The sequence below is a fragment of the Conger conger genome, chromosome 2 (assembly GCF_963514075.1).
Source record: "Conger conger chromosome 2, fConCon1.1, whole genome shotgun sequence".
Classification (NCBI taxonomy): Eukaryota; Metazoa; Chordata; class Actinopteri; order Anguilliformes; family Congridae; genus Conger; species Conger conger.
The window spans coordinates 16,693,144-16,713,956 of NC_083761.1; the positions used below are offsets into that span (position 1 = coordinate 16,693,144).

A 20,813-nucleotide genomic window follows, 5' to 3' on the forward strand; every position below is an offset into this window, starting at 1 on the left:
CGAAACAGCCCAAACCGCGAAATAATCGAGACCCGCCGTTTCCAAAAGCGCTGGAAAAGGGACTGCTTGGCGCTGGAAACGTTGAATCCGGAAAGCGTTTGGACGACGAGCTCGATGGTATTCCAAACGGTGCGCGGCGGGACGATGAGAACGGCACTGAGAGAGATAAAATGCAGTTAACTGGAAACCCCGTTGCTCTGGGAGGCGAAAGAGAGAAATACAAACAAATAAAATAAATATGATGGCAAACAGGGCAGCAGCCTAGTATAGCGGTTAGGGAACTGGGCTAGCAAATAGAAGTTTTGATCCGCTGTTGTGATTAACCTGAAATGCTTCGGTAGATACCCAGCTGTATAAACTGATTGTACGAAAATAATGAAAGCTGTGCAAGTTGTTCTGGAAAGGAGTGACTGTTAAAAGCCAGTTGATTTTGGTTAATTTAAGGTTTGGCCTTGGTATCTGACTGTTTTTTGTCATCATTATTATTTCTCAGCATCATGGCTTCTTTAACTTTCAGTGGCACATCTGTTCCTCATGTTGTCAATAACCCAAGATATAAAAAAATTAAAAAATTAAAAAAAGCACAGAATCAAGATTAGATACTGAAGCCTCTCTTACACCTGCACTAAGGACCTGAACACCCAATTGAACACAGCCGACTAATCAGAAACATCTGATTAGTGATTCGTCCCAAAAAATTACAGTGCCCTGAAATGAGGGAGGCTATGAAGAAGCCAAGGATGCCAGGTTCAAGAATTGCAGAGATAGGTTGCATCTTGTGGGTCACAAAAACAACCATAAAACATCACCACTATACCAGCAAACTCTTTGGAAGGGTTGCACAAAGACAGCCCTTACCAAGCGCAGTAAACAAAAGCTAGCATCTGGAGTTTGCCAAACATCATAGGAATTATGACTGGAAGAGAGTGCTATGGTCAGATGAGACCAAAATTGGATGTTTTGGACACACAACAGACACCTTTGGCAGCAAAAGATGAATGCATACTCATACATCATCTCAAGAAGAAGCAACTCATAATACCTACTGTAAAATATTGGCCATATTGAGGTTTGAGAGATATTTTGCTGTTAGTGGTCCAGAGGAACTATTTAAGATAAATGGCGCAATTAATTCAACTAAGTACCAGGACATTTTGGCAGAAAATCTGGTCGTCTCTGCTAGGAAGCAGAGACTTGGTCATAGGTAAAATTGTCTCCAAACTTACATCAAAATTCACAAAGAAATGGTCAAGTGGAAAAAAAACAAAAAAAACATCCATGTTCAGCATTGGCCATCTCAGTCTCCAGACATGAAATGCCTGTAGTCTGAAGAGGGGCGCAAGGACATCAATGATTCTGAAAAGTTGTACATGGAGGAATACTCAAAAATCCCTCCAAATGTTCTCGAACCTTAGCACAATTATAGGAAAAGACTCTCGGCTGTCATCCTTGCCAGGGGTGGTTGCACAAAGCATTAAACCCGGGGTGCCAATTGAGAAGCCTGCTGTTTGGGGAGAATATTTTTTTTTAAACCGGGCAAATGACCCTGACGTCCACTCACCCACAGACTGAACTGAACAGTGCGTTAAATTAACTCCCATTTCAATTCATAACCAGGCCAGACCGTCCTTGTCCGAAGCCAGAACAGCGACAATGCAGTCACGAATGTCTGTGTCGAATGACGACAGTTACGCTCAACAAGGACTCTCACTCAATTCATCTCAAAGCTTTGTGCAAAGGCAGACAGAAAATGACCTGGATATAGTCCAATATATTTTTCTATTCATGGTCAAATATACGCACCACCTATTATTTATTTACCCAGGGGATTATGCCTTTAAATCTCACTCTCAATCTTCTGCATCTCGTGCACTTAAGGGTGTTTCTTAATCCGATAATTTGATTGCCATCGTGTGGCACGTCACTCGATTCCAAAAAGTCTAAAAGATGAGAACTGAAATATTCCGAACTTAGCAGCAGCAATGCAATCAATCATTCAATACAAGTACCCTGTCAAAATCTTTAAATCTATGATGAGCTCTTCAGAGAAAACCTTCTGGTGCTATCCAGTCCCACTTCATATCAAATAGCCCACAGGATATAAAATACTGACTGATGACGATGGCAGGAAAGGTTCTTGGCATAGTACCAAGGCCAAGAAAGAATGTATAATACAGTGGATATACAGTATATGCAGTGAACATATAATACCCTCTATTCCTCCTGGAATTTCCTCCAACTAGGGAGTTTTTTTTAACCTCAGATGCTTCCTATTTCAGGGGTTGAGGTCTGGCATTGGCTTATGCTACTAAAGCCTCTGACAGTCTTCTGTAAAAAGCACTACACAAATTAAACCAAACTGAATTTGCATGTTTAGGAGGAAAAAAATAAATAACCACAGCTCAATAAACAAACAGACATGTTCTTCCCACGTAATGTCTAAGTTGCCAAGCCAATTTTGATTTCAAGCATGAAACGGCGGCGTTTCCTGTGTTGAAGGCCGTACGACTGTTGGACAGTACCGCACGAGGTCTGAACGCGTGTAATCGGTATTCATGACATCATCTCATGAATTTTCTCCACCGCTGGGTGCAGGTTTCACCGTCAGGCGCTCCAACACCCACCTCGAAGCCATTTGCCCTCACCTTTTTCGGGCCGCTGAAAATCTTCCTGCCGCCGTCCTTGGATTTCTCCGATTGTTTTCCCTGTGACCTCTTCTGCACTTCCGGTAATGTGAGACCTGGGTCATCGGAGAATTCCAGAATATCTGCGGGCGGAGCGAGCGAGTGATTAATAAGCAGGCAGGGGGAATCAGTTTGAGAGACGGCACACACTGCCTGTGGCATCCCCCGCAACAAAGGCACTATTAGGAATGACAATGGCTCCATTTACGTACAATCAATGGAAATATATTCCGGGCATGATTTCGGTATAATAACTTAATACAAGAATGTAAGTGTCAGAAAAACACGATTAAACATACTGCGACTACTCCAGACACAAAGAAAGAATTGAGAACAAATTTAGCGAAGGCTCTTGAAAATGAATATGCATTAAATGAAGTAGAGGCTCACGCTGCATACCCATGGAAATTAATGTTCTTGTTTATGTCTCCCGTTCTCAGCCATTTGCTGACTGCACATCCAATAACCGCATTAGCCGCTAGCGTTGCGCTACAACAAGCAGACAGTGTAGCCACTTTGGTGGAAGCCAGCTACGGGGGCTGCCCTCGACTGCCATCTACAGCCGGGTACAACGATAGCAAGGTATCAACCCACCACCCCTTTGCACTGGGCGGCTTTGTGTGGCTTCGTTCAGGCAGATCGGAGTAATGATATTTGATTAAATTAGCGGTGTTGTAATCAACTCCTAAGCAGGCACTTCTCCAAGGACACAAATTCACAATCAAGATTGTACTTACTTAATCACATCCCTGAACCGAAAAAAGTCAATCATCTCAACTCCGGCGCCTCTTCCCCCAGCACAATGCGCCCCGATTGGCAGTTCCGCATTGAAGGGTTTTTGCGGTTCCCTCCCCCCCCGGCCCCCACTTGTCGAAAATAATCAAAATGAATGACTGGAGTTTCAGGAGGGCCACCTGCTCACCCGCTGTGTTCACCCCTGTAGTTCTCCTGGACTTTGGGACGGCACCAAGCCTCCTTGTAATGAGCAGCTCGGTAAGATTTAATAGAAGAAATTTGGCCAATGCGTCAGACAGCTGCTCGCCCGGTTCTCATGTCCCAGTGATCATTCCTCACCGTTCTAACTACAGACGGTAGTGCTTTCACCATGAGGACAGGGTTCTACGGTAACATTTTTGCCAAAGAACACTAATGCACCCTAATTGGTACATGTGCTCCTAAATAATCTTCCCTGTTAGCACATATCAATCTTTAGGAGAGCGGGGCTGGGCAATCGACCACAATGATAATTATGGAATGCAATAACGGTCATCTCCACCATATGGCGTTTCACCGTTCTTTTCATCCTTTAGTTTTTAATTATACCGGAAGCGATAGTAAACAACCAAACTCTTGAGGCTGCGTGAAAAGCTTCCAGAGAAGAAAAAAAAAAGTTGCCACGTATCTATTGGGTGTTAAGACAGCCAATCAGCAGCAGCCGCATAACTTCTATGTGATCATGTGATGCGTTTATGTACATTTTGTGGAAGCTGTAAGGCCTTGCTGCTAAATGCCTATCTTATGGTCACCCAATAAATAATATGGCCTCTGAAGAATGGTTGTTTACTACCACAACGGGAACGATTAAAGACAAAGTCAAAAGAGAAAGGCAGGGCACCACATTGAGGCAATGGCTGTTATTGCATTCGATAATCATAGTTGCGGCATATCTGCCATCCCTACTGCGCAGGCCTGTAAGGCCGCGTGTCTGACACAGACTGTAGAAAAATATGGACAAAGTGTACGTGACATCGCCCATTGACTCTCCATGGGCTTGTCAAGAGTTCTGACACCGCAGAAGTGAAGTTCTTGGGCGACGCCATGTTGTACAAATTGACTGCACAATTGGGAAACGGGAAGCCCTTTTAAGCCGGCGAGTGTGTGAGATAGAGCAGCTGACACGAACTGCCCAAATCGTCCACAAGGTAGTACTATATTGTCCTAATGACACAAAAACTTCAAATCACCACACGGGGAGACGCTCAATGAAGGAAAATCTATATTTTCTCCCGAGGAAAAATGTACTTTGTATTCTTCCCATATTGTTACCACCGACTTACATTGAAAGGAGTGGATTGATACTGGATGCTACCCTGATGCTAGTGAGCATGGACAGACTGACCAGGAATTACGATATTGTCCTAATAACACAAAAACTCTGCAATCAAAAAAATCGGCAGATGGCAAAAAATCTGTATTTTTCTTTTGAGGAAAAATTGACTTTGTATTGCTCCCATACGGTTACCACCGACTTACATTGAAAGTGGTGGCTGAAACGTCTATACCAGGGGTCGGCAACCCTGGTCCTGGAGAGCCGCAGGGGGTGCTGGTTTTTGTTTTCGCCTTAATACCAGCAACTGATTCATACCCAAGAAACCAGGTGAGGCGAGTTAATCCACTGCTTTAATCGATCAATTAAGTGCTGAGTAACGACAAAAGCCAGCACACCCTGCGGCTCTCCAGGACCAGGGTTGCCGTCCCCTGGTCTATACTAAAGCCAACCAAACTGACGCTAGCGGCACCGACTCTCCGCAGAGACCCGGATTTGAGCTATATAAATGACGCCTGGTTGTGGCCGCCGGGTCTGACCTGTGTTAGTGCTGGCCTGGCTGTCCTGGGAGTCGCTGGGCTGCGGGCTGTCGCTCATGGACATGGCCAGGGCAGCGGCCTTCTTCTTGGCCCTCCTGCTCTGGGTGTCCTCGTCCTCGTCGCTGTCGCTCTCGCTCAGGTCGTCGAAGCCGAAGTACTTGATCTTGTAGTTGGTGCTGCCCGAGGCCGTGGGGTCCCCCTCCACCTCCAGGCCCTCGTTCTCCTCGAACCCGAAGAACTCCAGCTTGGTCTCCTTCTTGGACTTGCTCTGCGTGGGCCTGAACCTGCATGAAAACAACGAAGAGCTTAGAAGGAGAAAGAGGGCAATCACAACTATCAGCTATCAACTCTAAAACCTATTCCGCTTTAGTAGGACGAGCAATGCGCACGTGTAGTTGCGTAAGTCTACGGTTCCGCTCTGAGAAAAGGCAGAGAAAACGATTCCATTTCAAGATACTAGGCATGTGAAATGGTGAACAACTGCGAGACAAATACCTTTTTCTAAAGGCATTAACGCTATATTTCGCCAAAGTAAACCTTCCATTACATACCTAACCAACTACGCTATCCGACGACTAGTCTGAACCTAATAAGGACTCCTAGAATATGGAGTAACACCTCATTGTAAGAAACTTTCCCATAAAGACCCATTGTAAAAATGTAATTAAAAAAAAGTGCTGAGGTCTGCAAAAGTAGATTTAAGCATGGAAGAAATCAGCCTACGAGCTGGACCTGGCTCTATTCTAGCTCTCTGGTTACACAGGCCCGCCACGCGTACGGCTTCGCTCCACACACATCAGATAATTTACAGTTCAGTTTTGTAGTTTGGCAGAGGCTATAGCCAGAGCAACTTGCAGTTGCAAGTGCTTTTGACGTGCCGTACAAATATTCACTCAGTGAGCACTTTACGAGGTATTTATTAGACCTATTTCTCAGACTCAAGTCTTCTGCTGCTGTAGCCAATCCACTTATAGGTTTGACACAACTCAGAGATGCTCTTCTACATACCACTGTTGTAATGCACGGTTATTTGCCTTACTGTCACCTTCCTGTCAGCTTTGACCAGTCTGGCCCTTCTCTGACCTCTTTAACAAGGCGTTTTTTCCCGCAGAACTGCTGCTCACTGGATGTTTTTAGTTTTTCGCACTCGCAAACTCAAGACCGTTGTGCGTGAAAATCCTGGGACATCTGCAGCTTCTGAGATGCCTGGAAGGCAGCAGCTTCTAGAACTAGAAAACTTAATGCCGACAGATTAGCAACGTAGCTAGCTCAGCAACGTAGATACAGACAGATTTGCTAAAAATACATAAAAACTGCCTGCAAAGAATGTACGCATCATCTGTTGGCTGAGTGGAACCTGCTGCCTTCCAGGGGTCACGGAGAAGGAACAGTACCATGGGCACCATGAAGCCAGGCCCTGCCGTTGCCAGGGGGGATTAGGGGGGGGAAAGTGGGCACACCTGGTGGGTTTGGTGGGGGTCGTCTCGGTCTTCTTCCTCAGGCGGCCGGCCTCCCCCGGGTCGGCGGAGGTGGTTCCGATGAACTCCTCCATGCTCCTCTCGATGGAGTCCTGGATGGTGACGTTGCAGACGGACAGGCAGGACGGGTGCAGCACCGTGTAGTCTCTCGTCCGGCCCCTCCCGCCCGGCTTGCTCTCCGCGACGCTGTTGGTCTTGGGCTGGGCCGGGCCTCCGCTGCTGTTGGGGCCCTCCCCGCCGGCGCCCGTCTTGCCCTTGTTGGGCCGGTGGTAGGTCCGGCAGTTGGAGGGCCGGAGGAGGGACTGGGCGTGGTCCTCGTACTCGGACGTCTCCATAGCGGAGGCCTCGCAGTCGCCATGCCCCGCCTCGCCGCTCGCCGGCTTGTGGGCGAGGTCGGAATCCGGGTCGGAGCTCGGCGAGTCGTCCTTGGCGCCCGAGGCTTTGGGCTCGAGGCCCTGCCTGGGGGTCCACGTGGGAGGGGGGTCTCTGGGCTCCGCGCTGGGGGAGGTGGAGCGGATGGCCATGATGGAGCTCCAGCTGTCCAACGGGTCCTTGGCCTGTGTCTTCAGAGCGGTGGTCTGGGAGACGGGCTTCTTGTCGCTTTCTGAGGCATTCTTGTACCAGGAGTAGCTGTGCTTTTCAGAGCTTTCGTAGGACCGCGTCTGTGATGCCTTGCCTAAGGAATGACACAGAAAACAGAAAAGATGTTCAGTAAATAATTAATAAACAGCTATTTAGCTCATGCTTTCATCCAAAACAACTTCGTTGATTCGACCAAGCAGAGGACAATCACCCCTGGAGCAATGTGGGGTTAAGGGTCCTTGCTCAAGGTCCCAACAGCTACCCGCATCATGTCAAGGCTACACCAGAGCTTGAACCTTCCAGGTCCCAGTCGTGTACCTTAGCCACTAGGCTACAGGCAGCCCCAATAAAATTGATACAAACCACAAGGCATACCCCGCACATTTAGCATCACATTACAAAAACCCTCACAAGCCAGACCAAAACAATCGCGGATTAGAAAAAACGGCAAGCAAGCGTGCAGTCATCCTCATCGACCTTTTCCCTTCAGTTCGCGTTCCAGGCTGGCACTAAAAAGCCCATTTGGCAGCGTCTCCCTGCAGCTCATAATCTGAGTGGGGTTAAGCGGCTCTCCGCAGCGAGGACAAAACCCCGCGGCCGTTTCTCCACATTGACCCCGCCGCAGAAGAGCCGACGTAGGTTACGACCGCGCGTCTCTCCGGCACAGAGCCCATCCATCACTGCCCGGAACGGCCGGCGTTGTCTCCGACCGCAGAAACGTGTGGGGCAGCGTACCGGCTAGCCCGCCGCCTCGTGTTCCGGTACACCCAAACTTTTAAACAGGGGTCTAGAATGAGTGTTGAGGCAGCAGCTTTCGCGGCTGCAGCGGGTCGAGGCATCCTCGTGTTAGCGGGCTACGCGGCGTGGCCGGGCCGGGGAAAGAAACGCCCTGAGCGCACTAAAAATAACAATCACAGCCCAAAGAGTCAAAACAAAGTCTGACGAAAAACCCCCATCTGGTCAGCTGCACGTGCTTGTTATGCACATTATGAGTTAGCAGCCCTGCAGTCTGCCGCGCTAACACCTACAATTATTCTCCTCTCCCTCTCCATTAGCAGGGCCTTGGAAGAAACACAGGCATCAAAAAAATTAATACCTAAACACCCCCCCAGCCCCCACCCAAAAAAACCCGGCTTGTTCGGCCTTAAATAAGCCATCCTCTCCACTTGAGCGATCGAGAGCAGGGAGCCCATCGAGAAAACACCGTTTTCTCTCGTTATGTCAGAGGGACGGAAGTCCGGAAAAACCGCCGAGAGGTTACGCAACGATTCCTACGCAATTCTCGAGTGCGTTTCAGCACTTTCTCGGTTCCATTAGCCGCAGCGTTTCAGATTATTTCTGCCTGGCGTCGTTTTTATATGTGAAGCCGGCTGAAGGGGTGCGAGACGGCACATCACTCGAGAGGTTTCAGGTACAGACCAGTGTCTCAGAAGCCATTAAAACGCGATAAACCCCACTGGATAGATCATGAAATTAAATACGATTGGCCCATATGCTTTAGACAAAAAAAAAAAAAAGCAGCAGGCTGAGACCATCATGCACTGCTGCACCCAACAAAACCATTTTCATGCTGATGCTTCAAATTGAAGCTTAGGGCTTCAGTTGCCTTGTTTTGCAAGATAACCTCCTGTTATTTGCGAAGGGCCAAATAATCCTCCAAACCAGCCAACCTCAATAGAAAACAAGCTAATCTCAGTCCGTTTACCTGTCTTTATGAAGGATTCAATTGACAGGATGACTTCAGAATATCTGCAGAACAAAAATAAATTCTGCCGGCTGCCTTTTCCATATTCCACTGGAATGAATTACTCTTGTGATATTATTGATATTTTGTGATTGAAGCTTTTAATAATTTTCTATCATCTCCAGACCCCCCTGACTGCTTCTCAAGAGCCCCCTTTGAGCCCCAGCCCCCCTGGTGAGTGTTAGTATCAACAGGGTGTGAAATTAACACCAGCCACCAGCCAAATGCTGGTATTTGACCTGTGGCTGCTACGTTCGTCTACTCCACCAGCAACATTGGTAAGTAACCACCCAATAACTTGGAGGTCCTGAGCTATTCTAAATACCTAGTTGCCGGGTAAAACGGTGAAATTGGCTGGGGAATTTTGGGATACACCAGCCCCTGTGTGGCCAGGGGATGAAAAAGTTCCTGCCTTGATTTTTCAAACTGAAAAAACCTCGACAGACAACACATAAGATACGAAACAGGAGGCCCTTAAAGACCAGTAAAGGGGTTGTGCTGTAACAGGAGGTGCTGTTGAAGGTTAAACTGCTCCGGATTTCAACTGAAAGATGGGAACATTCAGCGATGAGGTTAATAGGGTAGCACAACACCAATAACCAGATGGCCAGGGACTAATTGCATTTAACAACTTTTTTTATAGAAGTTTCTTCCTTTCAATAAACCTGAGACTCCGCCTCCAAGCACCCAACCCCCCGGTGTCCTAATCTGGCCCAAATAATCCCCTCTCCCACCTAATCCTCCACACTGCTGTCGGCTTCAAAGCTGGTCCGATGATTCGGTTTGCACAACGCGAGTCCTGTCTGGGGCCTGGAGGGCAGCGAGCACTCGAAGCGCTGATAGGACTATCACTAATGCTTGCAGTATGAAGATGGCACTTTTAAAGATAGTGAAAGTACACTTATTTTACTTGAACCAGAAGCCAATCACAGTTAGGCAACAGGAATCTACTCTTCTTGAAATTAACGGGAACATTACTCCACTAACATTGCACATACTTGCATTCATGACAGTTTTCCTTTTTTGCTGCATGTAAGTTTTTACACTTTCCATGCTCACAAAATGTGCTTAACCAGCAATTTTAGAAACCCGGCGAGTCAACTTAAAGTAACTTACCTATAAAAAATGTAGTTACAAATAAAGAAATTGCACAGAAAACTCATATTCACAACAAATGACATAATTCAAAGTCGTTCTAGCTGTTTATGAAGATAATCAGAAGAAAACTGGCAGGGTGACTTTAATAGTTTCCCTACACGGTGCATGGAGATGAGAATTCCTTTAATATTTTAGATTTCTGAACCATAGCGGAGAAGACATCAAAATTCACTTCCAATTAGATGCACTGATACAGAAAAATTTAATTCATGCTCTGTAAATTTTTAACCGACAATTGACTCGCTGCAGACAAATTACTGTGTGAAAAGATTCCTCTTGACGTGGGATCAGGGAGACGGTTCTGTACCACATCACAGGGTTTTATATGAAGGCTTCAGGAAGCATTAAGGGAGCCTTCACCTGCTTGGTTGGGGGCTCTTGCCAAGCAGACAGTGTCATGCGACACGCGCCACTTCCAATGCAAGATCCTTCATCTGTTATCGGGAAAACTCCATGCTCCACTTGCATAGGAGTCTCGAGAAGGACCACCATTAGAACAAACGAGGCAGCGAAAGGAACGTTACATGGAGTGTTCCTTATCACGGTACCCATGTTGTATCTAGCCACGAATGGATTAATCTGTGGATTGGGTTTGTTGAACAGCTCAGCTCAAAATTTGAAAATAAAGATACTACTAAATAGGCAACACACACGCAAGTGTGCAATGTCAAAATGTGTCGACCATTATGAATAATGTCCTAGCCATGCCTCTTTAGGAAAGATAGATGAACACTTACACTTGTGTTTGCCTGTAAACCCTAGACTGTAAGCCAACAGTTGGGCAGAGAGAGAGAGAGAGAGAGAGATACACTGCGCAACAGCTGGAGAAATAAAATACACTTCCGAGGTGAAGACTGACACCTGTGAGCAGTGCTAGACGACCTCGGCTATATGCCCTGGCTCCTGCAACACATGCGTTACTGTCATCTGCTACACGTTCCACTTTCTCACACAGCAAGCAACACCGGTAATTTTCTTGAAGACAGGAAGCCCCGTCAAGCTTTTCAGCGGAATCGAACTCCCTACAGATCTGCAGTGTAAAACAATGGCCCTCGTGCAAGAACCACTCGAACGAACAGATTTGTTCTTAAATGGCCTGGATGAAAATACTTTCACCGATTTTCTTGTATTTTGAATTTTTACTTGGGTAGGAACAACATTTGTGGTCCCGACCTGTTCGAGACCTCTTGATTTAGGATGGTTTTCTGAAGTTAGAATCGTTTCCTGAATCTGACGAGGTACACTCGCACGAGCCGTTCGTACGAATAAATAAGACATTTATGATAAGCAGCATACAAAAATGTTCTCGCTTGATGCCCAATGTCTTCTTTAAAGGTACAATAGGTACCACTGTAAATCCCTTCCTATCATTGAAAAAGGCTCACTGCCATGTTGACTCACCTTCTGCCTGTTTTTGAAATATACACTTGACAGTCCGACACTCTGTACCAAAACATTGTTTAACTGTACACTAATTCAAGCTCATTGGTTGAAAACTGGTTTCAATTAACAGTCCTTTGTATGCTGTTTATCATAAATGTCTTATTTCTTCGTATTAACAGCGCATACGAGTGTGCCTCGTCAGATTCAGCAAAGGATTCTAACTTCAGAAAACTGTCCTAAATCAAGAGGTCTCAAACAGCCAATGGCGTTTCAACGTCAGTACGTTTACACAGAAGGGGGAGGGATAAACAGTGTTGTGGTTTGAGGGTGTTGGTTGCTGTTATTCCTCTCTTGGCCATTAGAAGTCTGAAATTACCTATTGTACCTTTAAGTCCTATATTCGAACATGTAATAAATACACTCCAATATGACTTTAAAAGCAGAACATTCTGCTAAACATAATGTGCACACTAGAAACTCCGCAACCTGAGGTTTCTGAACAAAATGTATCCTGAGAACAAAGTCATCGCTACTTTCCCACAAACTCCTTTCTTTGTCAAGAGTTCAAAAACTAATAAAAATTCTGGCAATCCAATCTACAGTGCTATATTTTTACACTACTAATGGTGAAACAACTGCCATAGCCTGTGACATATGGTGTGAATGTTTTAAAACTTTATATAGGAAATATGTTGGGCCTTTAAATTAAAAGTTTCAGGTTTTACACACAGATGCAGGGACGGGCACAAACACACCCACACAGACGACAGAAAAGTATTCACCTCCTACCACAGTTTTCACACTCCTCCCCCAGTGTGCAAATGACAAATTATACATTGAAAAATAAAGAAACTGGATGTCTTGTTTTGTGAAGTATTTGATTGTGAGACAATGGTAACTCAAGAGATATGGAATTCACTGCCTGAGTCAACAATATCAAGGATCACTCCATAAAACAGACCTGGTTGGCAGTGGATTGAAAGCCAGTCCCTGAAATGCTGGCCTCGAAACCCACAATACTGATCATCACCTATAAACCACAAGGCATACCTCATGACCATTTTGTGACTTAAGCCACGAATAACACAAGCCACAAATGACCAAATATCCATTTTGTGAGATTGGAAAGATTGGTAAATAACTGATGTAAGCTAAGCTACTAAAGCAAGACAAGTATTTAACAGATTCAATTACTCATAGTCTATTTAAATATAAAGCTTAAATAAGGACCTGCAATTACATTTTGGCCTTCTCAAAGGCCAGAGTTTGGCTGTAGCAGGCTCAGTAAGACTAGACCAACATGGCAGATTCCTCCACCCAAACAGTGCCCTGGGTGTTCTCCTTTTAGCAGCGGAGATCTGGGAGCACCAGCAGGCCTGCTGTTCATCAAGCCCCTGTTTATGTTAGAGATTTGGGATTTATCTTCACCCAGCTCACGCACAGCTTAAGCCTGGCATGCAAAGTGTAAACAAATTTGCCCTTCCGTCAGGAGGGAACGGCTGGTGACTTCGCACAAAGGTAACATTTTTGAAATTTTGTTCTTTCCTGCTCAGACACTGAAGTTTAACCAGTAGGGAACCCTGCTGATCAATGCTGAATTGGATTTGGCCAGGATTGCTTTTGTGGCAGAGGGACTCAAATGCATTCTTATCAGAAATTAAATTTATTTTTCATATACATTCATTTAGTGGCTTGCCAAGAAGTTAGCAATACAACTTCTCTTCCGAAAGCCACAGGGAGTCACAATATTTCCCAAGCGTCGCACACAACATCAGTTGCAAAGGGGGGGGGGGGGGTTGCGGCCCAGGTATCAACTTGGCTTTTAAATAATTAGCCTCAAAAAATGAAACGTTCAATGGAAAGCTTTGTTTGATCAATCCTTAACGGGCAGTAATAGACATTAACACTTACCGGTGTGAAAGCCGGGATAGAGGGGGGGGGGCCTAATTAAGGGGCATCGATTTCTCAATGAGGTCAATAATCCTGGAGACCCTTAAGGAATGTACAGGTCCCTTGAGACCCCATGAACATGTCAAGTTACCATCACCCTGCAGAAGTTACTCCACTAGACTGGCTAGTTTCCTCTGGCGGCAGTCGTATTCCTGGATTTAGGGTCTTACTCTTCATAAAAAAACAGTAAACCACGATGCAGCCCGACGTCCTGATGCAGTGCCACTCAGCTGCACATCCTGTGGGAATGTGTCCGCACATTCGCTCCGGCCATACATTTTGACGCCCGATTTCACTGGTTTTACCTCCTCGGTTCAGGTAATAAGTGAATTTGTGTAATCAGGCGGGTGCCGTGTACAGGGGGAAGCGAATGCCTGCAGAAACAGCTGCCCGCAGGATGTGGAGTTGAGTAGCGTCGCGCTGACGTTACGTGACCTACTTGAGAATATATCGGTTTGGAGGAGGGGGTAGGGGGGTTTCCCATGGCCTTCTCTGAAACTCAAACTAATGGCATGCCGTCAAGCTCATCTACGCATATTTACGTCGCTTAAAATTCAACCGAAAGACAAATGTGACACGGAGTTGGCAGCTTTGGAGGCGGGAGAAAAATCTGCCTGTGCGCTCCTCAGTCTAACATCAATTCTTAACACCTGGCACTTTTTAGGGCACCGCAGACTTAAACGTGCTAAGTGGCAGGCAGCTGCAATGCATGGTTGCCTGGGAAAATAAAGAGAAGCCTGTGTCTGGATGTTGATAGGGGCCTCCCCTGTGAGTAATTAGGGTCTATGACAGCAGTCCCCTGTCCAAACGGCACGGAGGGAACGAGGACAAGCTGTGGACGGCTGTTGGGCCCACTATTAAAAGAGGCAGTTAGACATTTACTCTACAAATAACCATCAAAGTTTTAAGAAGTCCCCAGTGGCGTTTATGCATAGGAATTGCTAATGATAATTAGGTTCCCAGTTGAGTTCTTCTCACCATGCTATAAAGACAGCACTACTATTACTGAAGCACAAAATCTGTTCAACACTTGAAAATCATGATGAAAAATATCACTGGCCGTCTTTGAAAATGTTGTACAATAGGGATACTCAATATTTCCTAGAAAGGGATGTATGGTGTAGGCTTTTGTTCCAACCAAGCAGTTACACACCTAACTCGATGAACCAAGGTCCTTAGCAATGAATCTAATGGTTGATTTGTAGAAGCAGGGCCATGTTCAGGCCCGCCAAACGTCTATTTAAACTGAAACAGTGGCTCGTTCAACATCCTGCTGCAAACCGCAGGAAGACTGAAGATTGACTAAGGATTGTTCCCATGTGTCTGAGAAGGCATTCTCCAGCCTCTAAAGCATAGGCCTACATCATTATTGATTCGGGCTACACCGCCGACACAACCACCAAACAGGAACAAACATAAGTCAAAGCCTGTTGTAAAACGTTGTAGACCGTTGGGAGAAAACATATCGTTCAACACAATAACCGTAGCAAAACGTTTTAAGATTGAGCATGCCCCAGGTGTGCAACTGCTTGGTTGGAACAAAAGCCTGCACCTACACCGGCCCTCTGTGGGTAAGACTGAGTATCCCTGTTGCACAATGATGATGTCATTCCATTGTTCCTCTTGGACCATCTCTGCAGAGGAAACCAAGCCCCCAACTCAGTCACCGACATAACTTGTGTTTGGCTATAAAACGCTTGGCTAAAGAAAACAAAATCGCATCATATCCATTAATCACCAATGATCAGGGCAAGAGCTGAAATAGGCCCTCGCGTCCATATATTACCGACTACACAATTAATATCTCGGGCAGAAACATGCCATTAAAGAACCAGAGTGAATTTAACTGCCACTTACCCGCAGCAAATTAACTGCAGCTTTCAAATTCAAAATATGGATGAATCTAGTCATTACGAGCTTGTCTCAGAGGCAGTATTTTTATCAACTCGAGCAGCAGAGAGCATAAGACCAACAATAAAGTGTTGCGCATAGAGCAGCAGTGAGGAGATGTCGAGGACAGAGTACATCTCAAGACTCTACAGCACTGCCATTTTAGGAGCATTTTCTCCAGAAATGTAATGTGTGCCAACTGAAAATATAATTTAGGAGTGCATTAGAGTGCTCCTAACTTCTGCCACTTAAAAGCTTGTTGGCATAAATCATGGTGAAATCAGGTCCTCGAATCCAAACCCTGGCTTTCTTTTCTCCCAAGTAATAACAATTACAAAAACAAAACAATTAGCATTACCAATAGGCCAGACTGTTTTCATACCCAACTCCTCGGTCAAAAAAAGGTGCAAAACCATAAGTTATCTGGCCTTGAGGACTGTGAGTTGAGTAACAGGGGAGTAGAGCATGGATACTCGAATCTAGCCCTCAAACCCAAACCCAACCCAAGTTCTATCCTCCCGGGTAATTACCTGAACAATTAGTGCTACCAAATGGCCCAACTGTCTCCACACACAGGTCAAGGGAGGTGTGAAACCAGCAGGTCTCAGCCTTCGAGGAGCGTTACAGGGGAAACGGGTGCGTAGAGTCCCGTAAATGTGGCCCTGATCTTACCTGCAGCGGTGCTGTTGAAGTCGTCCGTGAACCTCTGCGCGATCTTCTCGCCGCCCGGGGCCGAGGCCACCCTGCTGGGGGCCACGGCCTCCACGCTGGCCGGCTGGCTGACCCAGCTGTTGGGCTCCGACGCCAGGCCGGGCCTCTCCAGCCAGGGCGGGTCGGAGGAAGCGGCCGGCTTGGCGGGGGCGGCCTTGGGCTGAGGGACGCTGCGGGAGGTGACCGGCTTTGAGTCCTCGTCGCTGTCGAAGCCGAAGGGGTCGTCCGAGCCCTCGTCCTCGGCGGGCCTGGGCCGCTTGGCGAGCTCGGGGACCTCCGACCTGACGCTGGGCCGCTTGGAGCCCAGCTGGGCCTTGTAGGTGGTCTCGCCCCATTTGGTACTGAGAGTGGCCCTCTTGTTGGACAGGACCTCGTCGAACTTGGAGCTCCCGTCCCCTCCCTTCCTGCTGTAGGTTTTGCCAAATCTTGATGTCATTGTGACGTCTGTTTCATATTCTCTGCGCAAGGAAACACCAAAATTAAACGTGAAAATATGATTCATTGTTTATGCTGTTTCTTCCATCTTCTGTCTACTGCAGAGTAAAATACAAAAGTATTTAATCATTCCTAAAACAAGTATACATTAATACAAAGACTACTGAATATAATTACGTCTCCATAGCAACATTAAGGATGTTCACTTAAAAAAGCTCAACTATTTATTGGGATCAACAGCTTTTCTTAACAGTAAACAGAAAAACTCATCAACAACACCCACACCAACTAAGTGGCAACAACAGTGGATCACATGGAAGGTTTGGCTCACATATCGAAGAATGTATTAAAACACTCATCAAATCAAAAAGACACATATAAACTTGTATCATTTTCTTGAAAATTTCACACTGTCAACCGCCCACCAAGGTTCAAAACTGAGAAGCCATATAATGGCAGACTCACACTCTTCACAGAGCTTATCAATTTTTTTTAAATCCGCATTCGACAAGTTTATATTTCTAGAATCAGACTACCTTGCACCTGTGAGGGAGTAGACATTTATTCTGATTTAACGTCTTGCATAAACTTACATAAAATCCATCAACACATTTTGCTACCTCATTTCAAGTTGGCTATGGAATGTTAGGCCCTCTTTTTATAATAATATACTGCAACCTTATCAAAGATTGCAGCCCTTGAGAAAGGCATTGCTCCAGGGGAGGACTGTGTCCTGCTTAGTCTAATCAACTGTATGTCGCTCTGGATAAGAGTGTCTGCCAAATGCCATTAATGTAATATAATGTTATCACTCATACCGAGAGACAACAGCAAATTCCTATATAAATAAACACATTCATTAATTTTTATTCATAAGAATCGATATGCTTTATACTGTGGATTGCTTGCAGAATGAAACATGAGGAACTAGGTGGGAGGACGCGGGATCCTCTGCAGTTCATGAAATGTTAAGAAACACTCAGTTTCCTCCCCGAAATTCAGTAAAACCGGCAGGCCTCAGACAAAATCTGATGAATTGAGAAAGCCGCCCACTTGATAACAAGAATGTTGCTTTTCAGTAAATACAATTCTATGATAACATGGGTAATGAAGCTTAAAAGGATAATTAACTTTCTGGGATTTTTCTAAAAATTATTTAAATTTCAGAGTACGTTTTTGATTGGCCAAGTCCGAAAACTATTTTTGTTTCTACCCAGCTCTAAAGTGGTTGTCATAGGGGCATTCAGGGGCTTTGCAGTCTAATGCACATTATCCACACCAAGTGACAACAAATCAGCATGTACACAGAAAAAAATATTCAGCCCATTTAAAAAAAAAAAAAAAAAACTTTAGAAAATTAAGAATATCCACTCTGAAACATGTTCACAGTGGACCGTAAGGTCAGGCTGCATTAATGAATGTTAAATTAGAAGTGCCACCACAAAACATAAGATAAATACATTTGGGAGGAGAGCTATTGAATCAGAAAATGCAGAAATTATTTTATGGACTAAAGCTTATTTTCAAAAATAACACACAAAATGATGAGTAGTGGATACATTTTCAGGATATTTTTAATTTGTTCCACACCAGGCAGTAAAAATATTACACATACACCAAATTATATGTGCAGAGCTGAACTACCAAGTTAAACTCACATACATTTGCATTGTAACACCCCTGAGTTACTATGCAAATAGCCCACTGCATAGGTTATGTACCCATTAAAAAATCCTTCAAGAAATTATGCAAGTGCGTCTTGTACATTGGGTAAAAGCGCACAGGGTAGCCATGCAATGAATAATGCCTCAGCATAACTAGTTTAACTGACTGATATAAAGTAGACTGACATGGTTTGCTACGCAGTTAACATTGTGAAAGGTCTAAGAACTGCTAACTAAATGCATGCCATGCAGCTAGGGTTAATGTCCATACTGCAAATCACTGAACTACCCAAGACTAACAATGAAAAGCTGCTATTTCTAACGAAATGGTGTCAAACATTTCATAACAGCACTTTCATTGCAACCAGTGATCAATGAAGTTAAATATGTCATTGTCAGAAATACAAATTAGCGATTCCTCAAATTATTTCTTCCAGGTTTTCCAAACTACAAAAAATGCTAATGTACACCGCTTTAATCACAATTAATATGGCTAACTTTAGCACGGCCGGCTGCCTGACGTTACGTAACGCATGCGTAAAATCGACAGTGAACTTTCATTCACTGTAAACATTAGCTTGCTACGTAGCAAGTTACAAATATCGCCTTACTCAGTCTCATTGTTGAACAATATCATATAGTTACTCGTGAGATTTACACACATCACAATTATACGAATATCCATGTAAATATGCATCTGCCTCGACCAGTCCAAAAAAAAAAAATCGATAAAACACTGCGTTCACATATCTTTAGCTAGCTAACGTTAGCAACACTAGCCAGCTAGAGTCCACACTATAACGTCAAATTTTTACGTTGCAAGTCAGGCCACTAAATCTTCCATAGCGTTACTTACTTGTAGCTACGTTATTTTCATATAGGACTAACAAATCCAGTATCAAATTATCTAATAGCTAACCATCTAACGTTAGTTACAATAGCCAGCTAACTGCTGATACCATCTAGCTAGCCTTATCACGGCTCAAATATCGACATAACGTTAGCTAGTGTTAGTAGCTAGCTAGAGTTCACAGATTAGCTGATGATGTTAGCTAGCTGATGTTGTTTTGGCTAGTACGACATCGCGCAAAATAAATTAGAAGCACTGCAACACATTAAAACCAACTGACCTAGCTAATTTAGGTAGCTAGATAGCCAAATGCCTAATGTACCAACTTAGTGGACGAATTAACTACGAAATGTAAACCTAGTTATTGGATTGATGCCCTGCTCTGTGTATACAGCGTTATCAATAGCGAAAATTGAAAACACACAACTGGACATCTGACGTTAGCCAACATCAACTAACGTTACACAAATAAGATAGCTAGCTAATGCAATTTCTAAAATGACAGCCAAGCATAGCTCGCTAGCCTGTTACTCAGAAAATGTCGTTTGTCTCCTCGGTTGCAGCTATGTGAACACAAACATTAAAACTGCAAGTTAACGTAACATAACGTTAGCTAAAGTTAATAAGTTAGCTAACAAGCTAGTTCCAATTCCCCATCTTGGCAGCGAAAGCTGACAGGACTATGAATGCGAGCTAGAACACCGATCGCTAAGGTAAAGTTAAAACTGCCTTTCATATAACTTGGCTAACCAAAACTAGATGGTTAGGCAGTAGCTAAACAATTCTTCCGCTAGGTAATGTACATATAGACTAGGTAGCGGGCTACATTTCAAGGTCTGACAGTTGCTGGTCTAGACGATGTGCAAGCACAAAGTAGAAGTTAGATGTTTCTAGCTAACGCAAAAACCGAATAAATCGAGGCAGTGACGCCGACAAACACAACTGAATGCTTGCTGGCTATCGAACAGTGAGCTATCTAGCTAGCAGTGAGCTAGCAGCGAAATTTAGCTAGCAGGCTAATCTGCTAGCTAGCAACCATCACCATCTCGATGCTTGCATTAGCAATCGGCCCAGCTAGTTTCCTTGAGTTACAGTACAATTCGTACATTATATTTTACACCACTGCTGGATGCTGAATAGTTACAATAAATGACTTACTTGGCGCTCTAACAGGCCAAACCACTCCACTCACAATCCGAGGCGGCCGCTCTCCACTTGCACCCGACTGGGCCTCCTTTAAGCTTGCTCGAAAAATATAAACAAGGTGGCAACTACTTCCAGCAAACACAAATTGAACTCCTTCGAGTTGTGTAGCAAACCTTGTGGCACCAAGATCAAGAATAAAGTAAGTTTTTAGAGTTAACTTTTGGTTATTTCTATCTATTTGGTGATTTCAAACTCGATTGACTTGGTTTTGCTGCGCCGATGGCTTCCATTCGGGTTCCCCCTCCCTCGTTCCTTCGATGCCAACAGCGCCGTCACCTCGCCGCAAGCAAAATCTGGTCCAATCAGCGTGACAGATATTAAGATGTGACGTTTAAACCGCCGGGCGCAACGACAGTAACCTATGACATGATTGGGTATATTCAGTAGGCAATCATTCGAGAAGGAAAACGAACAACAGTGTGTAGGCGGGTCGTAGGGGGCGGGCATAGTATGAAGTTGGGGGGAGAGAGCGAGACCGTCTACAAGTACTGA

At 44.9% G+C, this 20,813-nt stretch overlaps 1 protein-coding gene across 1 annotated transcript in view; it reads right to left on the bottom strand.

Moving 5' to 3' along the window:
* waplb (WAPL cohesin release factor b) overlaps nt 1-20,596 on the bottom strand; it is a 41,897-nt gene extending 21,301 nt beyond the window's left edge. Inside the window, exons 1-5 of the mRNA XM_061230636.1 lie at nt 20,274-20,596; nt 16,128-16,624; nt 6,731-7,424; nt 5,271-5,554; nt 2,646-2,767 (exon numbers count right to left, since the gene is read on the bottom strand). Of these exons, the coding sequence (XP_061086620.1) occupies nt 2,646-2,767; nt 5,271-5,554; nt 6,731-7,424; nt 16,128-16,602 (1,575 nt within the window). The 5' untranslated portion in view covers nt 16,603-16,624; nt 20,274-20,596. The remainder of the gene's footprint in view (nt 1-2,645; nt 2,768-5,270; nt 5,555-6,730; nt 7,425-16,127; nt 16,625-20,273) is intronic.
* Nucleotides 20,597-20,813: the final 217 nt, after the last annotated feature.